Source organism: Amyelois transitella, chromosome 18 (genome assembly GCF_032362555.1).
Source record: "Amyelois transitella isolate CPQ chromosome 18, ilAmyTran1.1, whole genome shotgun sequence".
Classification (NCBI taxonomy): Eukaryota; Metazoa; Arthropoda; class Insecta; order Lepidoptera; family Pyralidae; genus Amyelois; species Amyelois transitella.
Genome location: NC_083521.1, coordinates 6,021,591 through 6,036,526, shown reverse-complemented (window position 1 = coordinate 6,036,526; position 14,936 = coordinate 6,021,591). Strand labels below are relative to the sequence as shown.

The following is a 14,936-nucleotide window of genomic DNA, read 5'->3' as shown; positions in this document are numbered from 1 at the left end:
CCACTAACCCACCTGCCACCATACCCATACCCCGCAGAAATCTATACCGAAATGGGAGACCACCTCTGACAACTCTCTCTAATGTACCAATGTACCCTTCATTATATCGGGAATCAATTGACAAATGTGTGTCTCCATGGGACCCCAACATACGCCCGACGGCCGACTGCAACCGCCCAAGGACACTCCGGAGGGCTTTGTTTATCTTTTTTAAAAGCCTCCTAATGGAAAGACGTCCCGACCTGAAGGGCGCCGTTTCAGAGGCTTGGTGAATGTTCCATCTAAAAATTAATTGAATGCCAGTACTCGCCACTTTTTTGAATTTAAGGTTTATGAGTAAACGACGAAATAGCTTGTGGGGTTACGTGCCAACTTTAAGCAAGGACCTGTTGTTGATCTTCGTAATACTTGTCTATGTCGTTTCTTTCTTCCGAGGTGCTTTTAAAAAAGGAAATGCTTGGTCAGGTTTCAGACAAAACGCCAAAGTTTAAATTTGGAATACGATGTAATGAAAGTGTAAATACATTGTTTACGTATAGGTATATGGCATAAATAAACAGGAATTTTAAAGAGTAAGTTGTTCCGATTAATGCCGTTTAAATTTTGTCACTCTGCCAGGGATCGTGGTAACAGAGGAACATTGTGAAAAATAGTGAGAGTCGCGAGTGACAACCAGATAAAAATATCATTACACGTGGCAAACGAATAAGAATAACTGTGACTGCGCCTCGTTTATTCATGTGTTTTTATTTGTTATTAGTATTATTTTATTATCGCCTTCTGCCTCTTGCGAGGCGAGAAAAGGCGAAACCCGAGCATCTCTCTAGAAAGTGAGCATACAACCCGGATTAACACTAGCGGGTCTAGCACGCGCGAGGCCGTTTTTATCGCTTTACTGGTTTTATATATTAAAAACAGCGTCGCGCGCTAACTAACCCCGCTAATGTTAATCCGGGTTCACAAAGCGGCAATCTTTTCTAGGAAAACCAAATCAAGGTTTCCTCTGCTGTAAGATGCCATTATTTTATTATCTATTCTAATACATATTATTTGAATAAAGTTTAAAATTCCATCGATTAAGCCATAAGCCATTTGTATGTTTTTATTTAATACGGTTAAATAGAGCAAACTGTTGATTATTGACTTATAATGAAAGTAAGGATTTGTAGCTAAATGATTAATGACTTTTTGACTACAAATCCCGCAAAAGGTGACCTTAAAATCATAGACTCGGTAAGATTTGTTTTAGAATGCTAAGTTTGGCCTTGTGTTGAAACCAGGAGCCAATTATAATTGTGAAATAACCCATTTACATAGAATAAGTAAACTTATATTATTATAAATATCTAAACAATATCTGAAATTACAGAGGGTCTGACTGTCGATTTAGCATCTTTGATTATTTCGATTGGAAATTGGATTTCATATTAAAAAATGTTACTTAATTTCTTGAATAAACCAAATAAGAAAATTAATAAATAGCACTACCTTCAAACTAAGTATGTTTTGCTAAAAATATTACTACGAATCAAATCACGGGAACTTTTACAACACAGCTAAACTCAATTAGCACATTCGTTCGTAAAATGTTGTACATAAAGGCACTATTCCACTGGGTAACATTTTCTATTTCCTATGAATTTGTATTTGAATAGGGACTTTAAACATTATTAATTAGTGAATAACATGATTGAATACACGTAATTAAATACGTTACGTGTATATTTAGTTTTAATTTTGACGCCCTATATATTTTATAATATTCATTCAAAGTACGATGGGAAAGTCCATTTAAAAAATTAAAAATTGTATAAATATTACTATGCCAGAAGTGAATAAACAAAAATACAAAATAACTTTTGTTAAAACGTATGAAACAAGGAGGAGGAGGAAAAAAGGTATGATACCTTAAAACGCAATAATTAAGGTAGCTGCCATACAAATAAAGTTCATGACGCGAACAATAAACTCAGGTGTGTGATTCCAGAAAAATTAAAGGAAAGGATACTAATTTCGAACAGTAGAACAACATGCGCCGAGCACTTAATATGAATATGGTAGTAAAAAATAATAATTTCATTCGCCTGCGCACTGAAATATCGCCGCAGATTTTCTTACCTTTTTTCTTTTCCCAGCAAAGTCATATTTAAAATAATTGAAATATACATACAAGAGAAAGTCAAATGACAACACCCCGTGGCAGGGCTGGTACATGCGAAAATATTTTCCTGTTTAATTAAATATATATTAAAACTGATAAACTGTAACTGTAATATTATAACTTATAACTGGTAAGCTGTGCTGTGTGGTTATCGGCATTTTAGAATAAAACCACTACATATCTTTCCCATGGATGACGCAAAAGTCGACTGAGTGATAGGCTTATTAACTTGGGATTCTTTTAGGCGATGCGCTAGCAACCTGTCACTATTTCAATGTCAATTCTATCATTGAGCCAAACAGCTGAACGGCCTATTAGTCTTTTCAAAATTGTTGGCTCTGTCTACCCCGCAAGGGATATAGACGTAATTTTATGTATGTATATATGAATCCACATATGCGGAGCTCAGACGGGAGTCTTCGGGTAAAAACCCGACTTACCCTGAATATTGTCAGGTTAAGTACCTATACTATTTTCTTGTCATAATATGGTACGATCAACTCTAGTACATTTACAGATAAGAGCAAAGCCAAACAAAAAAATGTCAAAGATGAAAAAGAACAGAATGCTGAATTTTTGTAAGACCGCTAAAATATTATTAATGATTTAGGGAACAGCAACATTTATCGCTATTTAGGTATCTTTTAAATAATGAAAAAAAAAATAAAACACATTTTTTGAAAAAAGAATGGGGAAAAATTGTACTGAATGTTGTAACCCTGACCGTGGCTTTTGCAGTTAGCTGGATGAATTATGCATGGCCGACACTTGTCCGTATCGTGACATTGTCTAGAACTAAGTAAATTACTCAGGAATTTTGCAAAATCCGTCTCTCTTACGGAGAACAAAAATCACAAATTCTTTTTGTTAGTCTGTTGTAGCAGTAACAATGTCAAAATAATATAATTTTAATTTCTTAATAAATGTACGAAAGTTTTGAAAAAATTCACGTGAAAGTAAAATTTTATACCCACTCTATTAATACCTCTTTTATTTAAGTAGGTATAGGTTACCTTTTCTGTTAAAATAACAATAGTTAAATTGATTAAAATATAAACTTAATAAATGCAAAATTGTATTGTCCCAATTTGTCCGGTAGGTATATAAAAAGAAAATGAAAATACTTTAATAGTATCAATCATAGTGAATGTAATATTTGTCAAAAATGTTTAATAACTAAAATTTGTATAGTTATAAAATGCCAGAAGGGTAGGCAGTGACTTCCTACCACTTGTCACGATCTCTGCACCCTTTTTTCGCTTCGTCTACATTCCTCATATCTTTCGCCAGGACGTCCTAAAATAAAATAATTTGTTCTAAATACAAACTACAAAAAAATAACACCGATGCTCCTTGATCTTGTGCATAGCTGTGATGTGAGCCCTTTCATATCTCCTTGTTCAAAGACAACATAAATTGGATATTAATGGAACAAAGGAAATAAAGGCATGTTAATTATTTGCACACATGTGCACATTCATATTTACCACGATCCAATATTGGTAAGGTTCGAAGCAAAAGGTTGCAGTGGTCAGAAGCGAGTCGCTTTGTCTTAAAACTTTACCAAACCTGAGTCTACAGTTCAAAATTTATGAATGAATGAACTTTTGAATTATAAACTCATCAATTATATGACAAAGGGTATAAAAAATATGCAAGCGCTCTCGAGTTTGAGCCTTTCGAGAAAGTATTTACTGGTAGGGCGTTATAAAGTCAAAGAAATTGAAAAAGTTTTTAGTACCTATCATTTTTCGTTTTATTATATACATACCTACAACTTTGCTCTTAAAGCTAGTGGACTCACGGCAAAATATATTCATATGGCTACACGATATACTTATTTGTCACTTATTTAATATGCAAATTGGAGTTCATTATTATTTATATCTATTTATACTTGTTATTCATTCTGTCTGTGATACCAATCGCGTCACAGTTTAAAAAGTTTTCCTTACAACATACATAACGTACAGTCAATCGCATATCAAGTTATCCTGCACCCTATGACACGATAATAGAGGTGAATTTGCAAAGAATGATGTGCTGTTGACTGTACCTTAAACAACTAAATACGTATGTGTGAACTGAATCATCAATCTGCTTTAAAAGCGACATCTTTCGAAGTCCGTCTCATTATTTCATCTGCATTTGTATAGACAAAATCTTTTTGAATACACAATGGCTCTATTTATATATTTTTTTACGCTATGCATGGTGCATTTAGTCACTAGTAAGCATGCGGGAATAAGGCTGGATAAAGGGTTGTCTTTGGAGGTCAATATAAAACCGGTTATTCACAAGCGCAGCGCTGACGACAGATATATAATGGAAATAAGTTTTAACCAAGAAACTAAGCCTCATGTTGCTACACAGAAACCACCGAAATCAACCATAGACTACCTCCCGAAGATAGAGGATCGCTTACTAGTGAAAAGCGGCAGATGTCCAAGTGATTATGTCAAGTCAGGGACATTTTGCTTTCCCGATTACTGATGTACTTATTTGCGATGAAAATTTGCATGAATACAAGAGATGATTGATCATCTGTTTGATGAAAATATATACAAATGTAAAGTCAGTGCTATTTATAGCAAGTTCTTAGAAGTGGTTATCAGAGTGATTTAATAAGAAGAAAATAGTAACATTTCATTATCAAATCTCTTCAGTAAATTATTTATCATATAAGCAGGAAGTGGACTAGTCAAAAACCCGATACATATTTAGTGAAGTTGTGTTATTATACATAAGTTGACAATAATATTGGTATGGGTATATATTTTTTTTTTGTATAGTTTTTTTTTGTATTTAGATTATTTTGAACTTTGTATATAGATTATTTCGAAGAAAATAGCTTTATCTCAATTTTAGATCAAGACTTGTTTCTACCATTTTAAGTATGCATATGTGAATAAAAGCGGTATTTGTGATGTACATAAGTTATAAAGTAAGTAGTTATAAAATATGTATACTTATTTAGTTAAGTATTTTGTACCATACATAAATTTTTGTATGTTTTTAAGTTTAAAGGAATAAAACCTTTATTTTTGTGCATGTATTTCTTTCTTCTATTTAATTTCCCAAAAAAAATGATAATTATATTTCCCAAAAACGTATTGAGAGTGATGCTAAGCGTTATAGTGAAAGATTTCCTATTGCGTCATCATCATAAACGTGATATTATTCTTTGGTGATAGGCTATCATCATATCAAGATCTCTATCTCAATTTTATTATTAGCTCTGTCTATCCCATAAAGGATTCGTACGTAATTAACGTATGTATATATGTTGTTACCATAAAATTAGGCTTAGAAGTGGATGATATGGTGGTTGATAATATATTTTTGTGCCAAATGAAGTTGTGGGCAAAAAGATTTGCATACTTACATATAGTCACATCTATACCTCTTGTGAGGTAGACAGAGCCAAGCGTCTTTGAAAGGCCACGTTCTGCTGTATGGCTTAATGCTGGAATTGAGATTCAAATAGTGTCAGGTTGTTAGCCAATCGCTTATATGATTCGCATTATCCTCCTTATACCACATGGTGGTCGCGTGCCTAAGGTTATTACCGTATTTACTGGTCTACAATACTACCAGACAACAGGAAAGAAACTGTTTGTGGTTTCAAACAATACAAATTAGTAGTATAAAAATTTTCATGTGACTCATTCACTCGAGATTAGGAATAGGTAGTTGAAAATTTTAAGAATTTGTAATTCTAAATAATATTTAATTCTTATATAATTTAATATACCTAGTCGCAAAACTAATGAATTGTCAAAGAAATAAAGAACTGTTTTCAGATAATAGGTAAACGAATTCAATTCGTCCAGAAATCTATACCTATGCAAAAAAGCAAAGCAAAGCCGAATGTTCAAATGAATACAATATCAGTATAATACAAAAAGATCAGTATAAAGACCTAGATTCAGGGGTTACTTCCATACATATATTATATACATATGCATATTCAATCCATACTAATATGATAAATGGGAAAGAGTGTTTGTTTGTCTTCTGGCTATGCCTAGGTTCTTGACCAATTTTTTTACCGCGCACACGTTGTAAGAACTATAGAGGAGGATATACGATAAAAAAATTATGTTCCATACCTAGAATTTGTAATCAAATGACAATGGAAATAATAACAAAGTAATGCACTATTTCAAGTATATTGCAATTTATATCCAATTTATTAAGTAAATACAACAAAAATTTTATTCCCATTAACTTTATTTCACGAAAGGTAAGTAAATTGACTTAAATTGACATTGACTTATTCAATACTTAATAAATTAATAGCAGCTACAATAAATAACTATATTTTATCTATCTTGAACACAATACTGATTAATTAATACACACCATTTCAAATTCATTTTATGGCAAAACTACAACATTTTCAATCTCAATTCTTCATCGAAGATCGACATCCAATCTCTATTGACTTTGACTGTCACAATGTTACAAATTAATTAAAAACAGACTTAATACTTTACGTAAAACGCTTACAGTATCTACTTAATTATAAATAATGGTACAACGTATGTTGTTACTGTAGATTATGACTGCGGTAAAACTTCTGCTTTTTGTCATTCAATTATATTGATGAAATCACGTTTTTAAATAATAAGTACAAGGAAAATCAAATAGAATACATAAAATGAATTGACATTTAAGTTGTATGTGTTAAGAACACATTTTAGTATAATAACCCTCGTTTACATTAAACATAATATTGATTTTTTTAAATTAAAAATACAGCTTAAGATAATTATTCCAGCTATTTTGGATTCCTGTCAGCCAGGTTCTAACCGACCTAACAACTAACCAGAACAATTTCTATAAACAAAACCAATTTTTCAGGGAATATCGCAAAATTGACGGCATCCGGATGTAATCAGAAATTGTTAGGAACTAGTAGTAATCACCCACTAAAACATCACTTGGCATTATAATAACAAGCTCTTGAAAACTTCAAATATTTTCAATAATGAACAATAACACTTAAGATAATGACAAATGTCTCCGCCTGGTCATCGTCGGTATCTTCCTCTTTGGTTACTACAGTCAATAGTCCGGGAAGCAGAAGGTTCCAGCCCTTATATATCCAGTAGGACACTTTCCATTTCTTACAAGAAAACGATCTTCAATTTCTGGCACGAAGTCAGTTTTCGGCGACGCTGGAGGCTTCTGTGTTGCGACATTCTGGTGGTGATGGTAATGATGATCGTGTTGATGATCAGCTATTCGAAATTCCGTTCCGTATCTTTTATTATTATCATGTGGACCCACGTCTGGTTTTATATTATTATCTTCAAAAAAGATTCCGCCTGACTCTGATTTGTAAAGTGTATTCACTCTTGAACTCTCAATGCTGACGATATACATGAATAGCACGAACGAGAAATAAATTAATTGAGCCATTTTGAAATTGCCAATACCGATGCAGATGAAATAATAAACTTGTACTTGTAACACCTTTGCTTATAAAGCTGTCTGGTGATTCACACCTCGATGTGGGAAAACTTACTTTACGGTACATACGTAGGACTGACCACAAATATCTTGATTTGACTTTTAATTCAAATTCTTTTCATCAAATGCATTCTTAGATCTTAAATAAAAGTACAAAAGACATTGTTATTGAAAAAAAAAATTACCTATTACAACTAGAATGCGCCCTCGACATGGCTTACATGAAATTGAGTACCAACTGATTTAGTAACTATTATACATTCAGTCAGAAAAGTATCGGGAATGGATTATTTATTTATGGTTCCAAATTCAAATTTTTGTTTTTTTTTATGTTGTTAGATTGGCACAACTGTTTTCCATTTTGGCGCGGAGTTTGAGTTGCATCTGTTGTTTACATTAAATACAGTGCTATTTTTAGTTATATCATATCTAGTGTGTATTGCTAATTTCATAATGGATAAAAACATCGAACAAAGAGTTTGTCTTAAATTTTGCATTGTCAATGGAATATCGTGTTCGGAGTCACTGAAAATGTTACAGAAGGCTTACGGTGAATCGAATTTATCAAAAACTCGTGCTTATGAGTGGTACAAAGCGTTCAAAAGCGGTCGAGATGGGATGGAAGATTTGCCTCGCTCTGGTAGGCCATCAACGTCTGCAACTGAAGTTAACATCGCAAAAGTGAAGGAAATAGTGACTGAAAATCCTCATTCAACTTTGAGAGAGATAGCCACCGAACTTTCTGTATCTCTCGAGTCGATCCGTACCATTTTAACTAATAATTTGGGTATGAAACATGTTGCCGCTCGGCTAGTCCCAAAAGACCTGAATTTTTTTCAAAAACTCAATCGCATGAGAGTCGCTGAGGACATGCTAGAACGAGTCAATTCCGACCCAACATTCATGAAACGCATTGTTACTGGTGACGAGACGTGGGTTTACGAGTTTGACATGCAAACTAGTCAACAAGCTTCGGAGTGGCGCCTTCCAACTGAACCGAAACCGAAAAAACCACGCCAAAGTCGTTCAAAAGTCAAAGTCATGTTGACTGTTTTCTTTGACTATCGCTGTTGTGCACTCGGAATTCTTGCCGGAAGGTCAAACGGTAAATAAGGAATATTATTTGAGTGTTATGCGGCGTTTAAGAGAGCAAATCCGACGAAAAAGGCCAGATTTGTGGAAAGAAAATTCTTGGATTTTGCACCATGATAATGCACCTTCGCACAAGGCCATCATTGTGAACGAATTTTTAACCAAACACTCAACAAATACCATCGAGCAACCACCATATTCACCAGATATGGCTCCAGCCGACTTTTTTCTTTTTCATAAACTCAAATTACCACTTCGTGGCACCCGTTTTCAATCGGTAGAAGACATAAAAGAGAATTCGCGGCGAGAACTGACCTCAATTCCGGAAACAGCGTTTAAAAAATGTTTTGATGATTGGATTATTCGTTGGCGTAAGTGTATCGTTTCTAAAGGAGCATATTTTGAAGGTGATAAAATAAATTTGGATGAATAACAAACAGTTTGTGTATTATTGATCTTTTCCCGCTACTTTCTTGACAGAGTAGTATATTTTTTACAGTTATCACACCACCCGTACTTCCATCTCAGTTTGGTCCAGAGGTTCGACCGGCAGAAAATGCCTTGGGGCATTAAGTTCACCTGTTGCACATGTTTACGTGGATAAAGTTTAAATAAATACACTGTACACATTAGATTTTGATGTTTTTTAAAATATATACTATGTTACTCCCGGGAATCGCCTAACCGGTTGGCAATGTTAATTGGCCTAAGCTCATCAGGTTGAACAACTTTTGTTAAGGCGTCATTTCTACAAATATAAATATATACGGGACAAATTATACTGATTGAGTTAGCCTCGCAGTAAGTTCGAAACTTGTGTTACGAGATAATAACTCAACGATACTATATTTTATAATAAATACTTACATATATAGATAAACATCCAAAACCCAGGACAATCAGAAAAAGTTCTTTTCTCATCATGCCCTGACGGGATTTGAACCCGGGACCTCCGGTGTCACAGACAAGCGTACTACCACTGAGCCACAGAGGCCGTCAAACGTCTACATTTTCTATTGTTCAGCTAAACCATCATGAATTCCAGGTGTAACAGATCTTCAATTGCTATTCATCATCAGAAAATACTCTTCTGCCTTAACAACTTTGGGAATACGTCATTTTCTATATTTCCTTCTAGCTGGACCATTATGACTCTGCATCGGATATTCCAGATCACCACTTGTTGTTCGCTCACTTAACTAAACTGCTATATTTTGGATGTTCATCAAGTTTTATAGTTTCTAAAATAAATTGCACCATACTTGTGGAGCCAAGGTTTAACAGCTATACAACAAAAAGATTCAATCAAATCGTTTTAGTAGTTCGGGAGATTAGTGTGTGAAACTAACAGAAAAACATTATTTCTTTGAAAATTGAGGAAACCTATGTTCGTTGATTAGTTATTCATTTTGAAAGATACAGAACTAGGACATGCGGAACCGGGTCCGACTCTTGACTTTTTTCTATAAATAATGTATAAAACTCGCGTGTATAAATTGAGGGTTATGTTCCGTAGGATGCGTTGCGATATGAAAAAAATAAGTATGTATTACTTTTAAACCAACGATTATTAAATAATTATTTTAATCAACAAAAACGTAAGTACTACCATTAAATAATAAACAAATTCATCCTTTTCATACAGTAAAAGAAGAAATAAGATCAACGAAAACTCTTGAAACTAGGTATTGTTAAATTTTAATAACAGTTCAAATCTAACAGTTCAAACGGTTTCAGTTTCAAACAGCTAAATTAACTTTAGAACTACCGCGACACTTCGACGCTTATAATTTAAAAAATCATAATAATTTTATCAGAACCAACCGAAACCACAACGACATAAATCAGTTCAAGAAGGATTGCCATGTGGTTCCCGGCACCAATACAAACAAGAATAGGACCACTCCATCTCTTTCCCATGGATGTCGTAAAAGGCGACTAAGGGATAGGCTTACAAACTTGGGATTCTTTTTTAGGCGATGGGCTAGCAACCTGTCACTAGTTGAATCTCAATTCTATCATTAAGCCAAATAGCTGAACGCGGCCATTCAGTCTTTTCAAGACTGTTGGCTCTGTCTACCCCGCGAGGGATAAAGACGTGACCATATGTATGTATGTAAGGATTGGTAAAATGTAGCAAGAAATTTTGATGTGTGGAAACAACGAGACTTATTCAAAGCAGTGGGATAAAAAAAGCTAAGAAAAAAAACGATTCGGGCTGACCCGGTCCCATCTTTCAGAACCGATTCAAAGACTTTGTGGAAGACCCGGGTTCTAATTAATTTCCTTCTGTAACTAATTTCAAAGAGATTGTCGATGTATTTATTATACCTACTTATTATATTGTGCAGTGTGTTAAAATAAGACCACTCTATCTCTTTCCTGTGTGCCTATTTCCTTAGTCGCAATTTACGTACATAGTAAAAGTAAAGAGTATTTGTAATTACCAGGCACTTACTATGTGGTCAGATCAGGAATCCCGCGGCGTCATAACAAAATAAAAATATTTAAAGTACCTTCTAAATAATCATTTTAAAAAGTCAGAATATGTAGGTACCTTTGATTCATCACAGAATCACGGGATTATAAGCCAAAAAATATAATGCACATAACCTATTTTATGCCATGATATTATAAAATGTCTCAATAAATGATGTCCATCTTCATTAAAAATATCTCCCAAAAACAAAAAACGTACAAGACTAATAAAATCGTGAGGAAATCCGGACATTTTAGGATATCGGACCATGACTATACGTCTAGCTGATATCTAGCCAAGATCCAATCTTGACTACATACATACATATAGTCACGTCTATATCCCTTGCGGGGTAGACAGAGCCAACAGTCCTGAAGAGACTGACAGGCCACGTTCAGCTGTTTGGCTTTATGATAGAATTGAGACAGGTTGCTAGCACATTACCTAAAATAAGAATCCCAAGTTTATAAGCCTATCCCTTAGTCGACCCTTAAGGCATCCACGGGAAATGAGATAGAGTGGCCCTATTCTTTTTTATATTAGTGCCGGCAACCACACGGCACTCTTGACTAGTTTCCCTCAAAAATAATATAACGACCTTCTTGGACTCTATTTTATAAATGTGGGGCTGGTGTTTCCTCGCTGCGGTAAATAAAACTGCTGGGCTTCCAATAAACGTGTATTCCACCCAAACACCGGCACTACGCCAGGAGAAAGAAGGAGACTCTATTGTAGACACCAAAATTAAATAAATAAGTTTATCAAATCTTCTATATTTTTATAACAAATTTAAAAACGGGCATTGCCTCTTTAACTTAATAATATACACTTGTACATAAATCACGCCTCTTGCCCGGGGATGTAGACAGAGACCACATCTTTCCATTTGACACGTTCCCTGCGTAAGTACTGCTTTCGCTTCATCCACATAACTCTCTTCATGCAAGCTCGTCGGTTTCGGGTACTTATGACCTTCAACACTGAAAATCTTTTATCTTTTTTAACGAGAATTCCTACCATTTATACACTTCACAACGATTGAAATAAATAAACACACAATTACAAACATGACACACAACTTAATATCTTCAAAAATATTTCGTCTAATAATCCGGGAAACAAAATCCTCCACTTTTCACATAGCCTGTGGGGCATGTTCCCACTCTTAATCCGTGGCGGTTTTCAATACTTGATTCAATCTTCGGGTGATGTGCTGAAGTCTTTGGATGTGATTGTCGACCAGGGGCTGCAGGAACTGGAGCTTCCATGTCTATTAAAGAAGAAATTTGTATTACCTCACTCTTATAGTTATCCGATTTGAAATTAATTTCAAACGAGATTCCTTCTGGTGGTATTGCTAATCGTAGTGGCTTAATGGCGTAACCCTCAATACTGATAACATGTATTAAACACATGGCGAGTAGGCAGCCGTAACCGGTCATGATGATTTTAATATAACGCACGTATGTCTGTTCGTTGGTCAAGATTCGAAATGTGTCTCAATTTATAATTCTCTTCCTTTTATGGTGGCCAGTGATTCATTCATACGAGTATCAAGGAACCTAGTTGTCCCGTGTCCCGATGACACAACACGAGCGATAGTATTACAACATACATATGTCTGCGGTATATCCCAAGCCCTTTTCATCCGACCTAGCAAAAATCCCTCAATCGGACACTTATAACTATGACTACAACCTACCATTCTGGTTTAGAACATAACATATAATACTCGTAATGTTGATTCATTAAGAACTTAAACTCATAAGGCGGATGTTTTATTATATAGCAAAATATTGTAATCACACGTTTATAAATTCTAAATATATAATTCTAAATTTAATTACATTGAGAAACAAATAAAGATAGCCTAATTTTTTTTTCAATAAAACTATCTTATTGCGGATGATTTCCCACCACTTAATTTTGAACATATGACTCATTTGACCATGAATCATTTGATAAACTAGTTGATTATCTGATCACAGAATCATGTCCCATGATGATGTAACATGCAATTTTTTAATAACAATTGAAAAAAATTTTCGAAAGGTAAAGTACCTATCATACAGACCCTGAACTTTTGAAGCGAAGAGCTTAGATTGATGAGAATAATAGTAATGCGCTTCGATAAGAAATATCTCCGTGGCACAAGCAATGGTAGGTAATGCTTGGTCTGAGTCCTTGGGTCACAGGTTCGAACCCTGGTCAAGTCATGATGAATAACGATTTTTTATCGCAGCAAACGGAATCAATTAAAGAAGTGATGATTCCTCTCAATACAGAAACACAATCGATAGAAGTATGATAGCTTTCTGTGATATTCAAAGTTAAGATCATTTAAAAAATGAGCTTAGAACCAAAGACAACACGAATGGACGTGGCCACCAAATTAATATTGCTATAAGAACAATTAGAATTGAAAAAACTAATAGGTATAGGTACTCGTGATAATATTCTGCCTCTTTTGCTTAAATTGTATTTTGTGCATCATAATGAGCAAAATTGATTGGTTAATTCCCTGGGTTTTCCTAATGTTAGCGCTGAAGTGTCTGGGGTTTAGTCGATAACATTCGATGTTCCCTGAGGACACCTACTCAGTATTTTATCAATACATAACATTTAAATATATTAAACAGTAAAAAAAAAATCTTGAATTTAACAGAAATTTATGATATTTTATTTTATAAAATTAATTAAAATATTAAGTATATATTATTAATAAATTAAAAATATTACATATATTATAATTATATTATATATAATATATTTTAAATTAAAAATACACCCTTATGAAGAATTTGTTAAAGAATCCACAAGATTATATCTTATACACTATAAATATGCATTTTCAGATGAAAGGACTCTTCACGCTACGAATTCCCACTGAATCTTTTCGTCTTTTACTCATGGAAAAAGTTGAACTTACATAAGTTATTGCAGATTTAAATGAGAAAACAAAATTGAAAATCCGCCGGGGATCGCCGGCCGAGTTGCCATTATGATACGAAGCATATTTTCGCCAATATTTATTACTATAATCTGAGTAACCCAGCCCGTATTTCATCTTTATCGGGACTCCTGGGGACCCGATCGACGCCACGTGGATATGTATATAGCTTCACATGCTAAATGAACTGCCCAACTCAGGTTTATCCAGCATTTATAGAATTGATACTACTCTTTATTCTGTAAATTTAATACGTAATAAAATCATATCTCTTTACCGAAGGGGTAAGCAGAGAGTACATCTTCTAAATTCAAATAAGTAGTATGTACCTAAAGAAAGTATAATGAGTGATAAAAAGATGCGTTGCGCTAGCACTATAAAGTATAATGACTGATTTACTAACTGATTACCTGAATGATAAAGACATCTGGTTTGATCTTGACGCAGGAACCTCGTAAAGATTTGTAGTTTGATTTGAACCCAAATCAAAATTCAGGATGTTCATCAACTTTTTTGATTATGACATTCCATCCAAAATTATTTTATTTTAATTAAAATTTTGCTTAAATCAATTAATCACGCATTTCTATTCTAAGTTTATATAATTGTAAAGTTGACGTTATTGAATAAAATACTGCAGTGCGGTTTGTTACCGCTCTTCTGCAATGACGCTTTAAAGCGGCAGTAAACTTAGTTTTTAGTCATTTATTTGACGACAACCAAATGTTCTGAAACCAAAAGATATGACAATTATTAAGTAAAGTTTGATTATGTTT

General features: G+C 34.0%; 1 protein-coding gene across 1 annotated transcript; it reads right to left on the bottom strand.

Moving 5' to 3' along the window:
• Positions 1 to 12,014: 12,014 nt before the first annotated feature.
• LOC132902826 (uncharacterized) lies at positions 12,015 to 12,687 on the bottom strand. Its single transcript, XM_060949297.1, has one exon. It carries the CDS (start codon positions 12,650 to 12,652, stop codon positions 12,314 to 12,316), a length of 339 nt encoding a protein of 112 aa, XP_060805280.1. The 5' UTR covers positions 12,653 to 12,687; the 3' UTR covers positions 12,015 to 12,313.
• Positions 12,688 to 14,936: the final 2,249 nt, after the last annotated feature.

Excerpts from the sequence above, each read along its gene's own strand:
- LOC132902826 (XM_060949297.1), bottom strand. The coding sequence starts at position 12,652 with ATGACCGGTTACGGCTGCCTACTCGCCATGTGTTTAATACATGTTATC.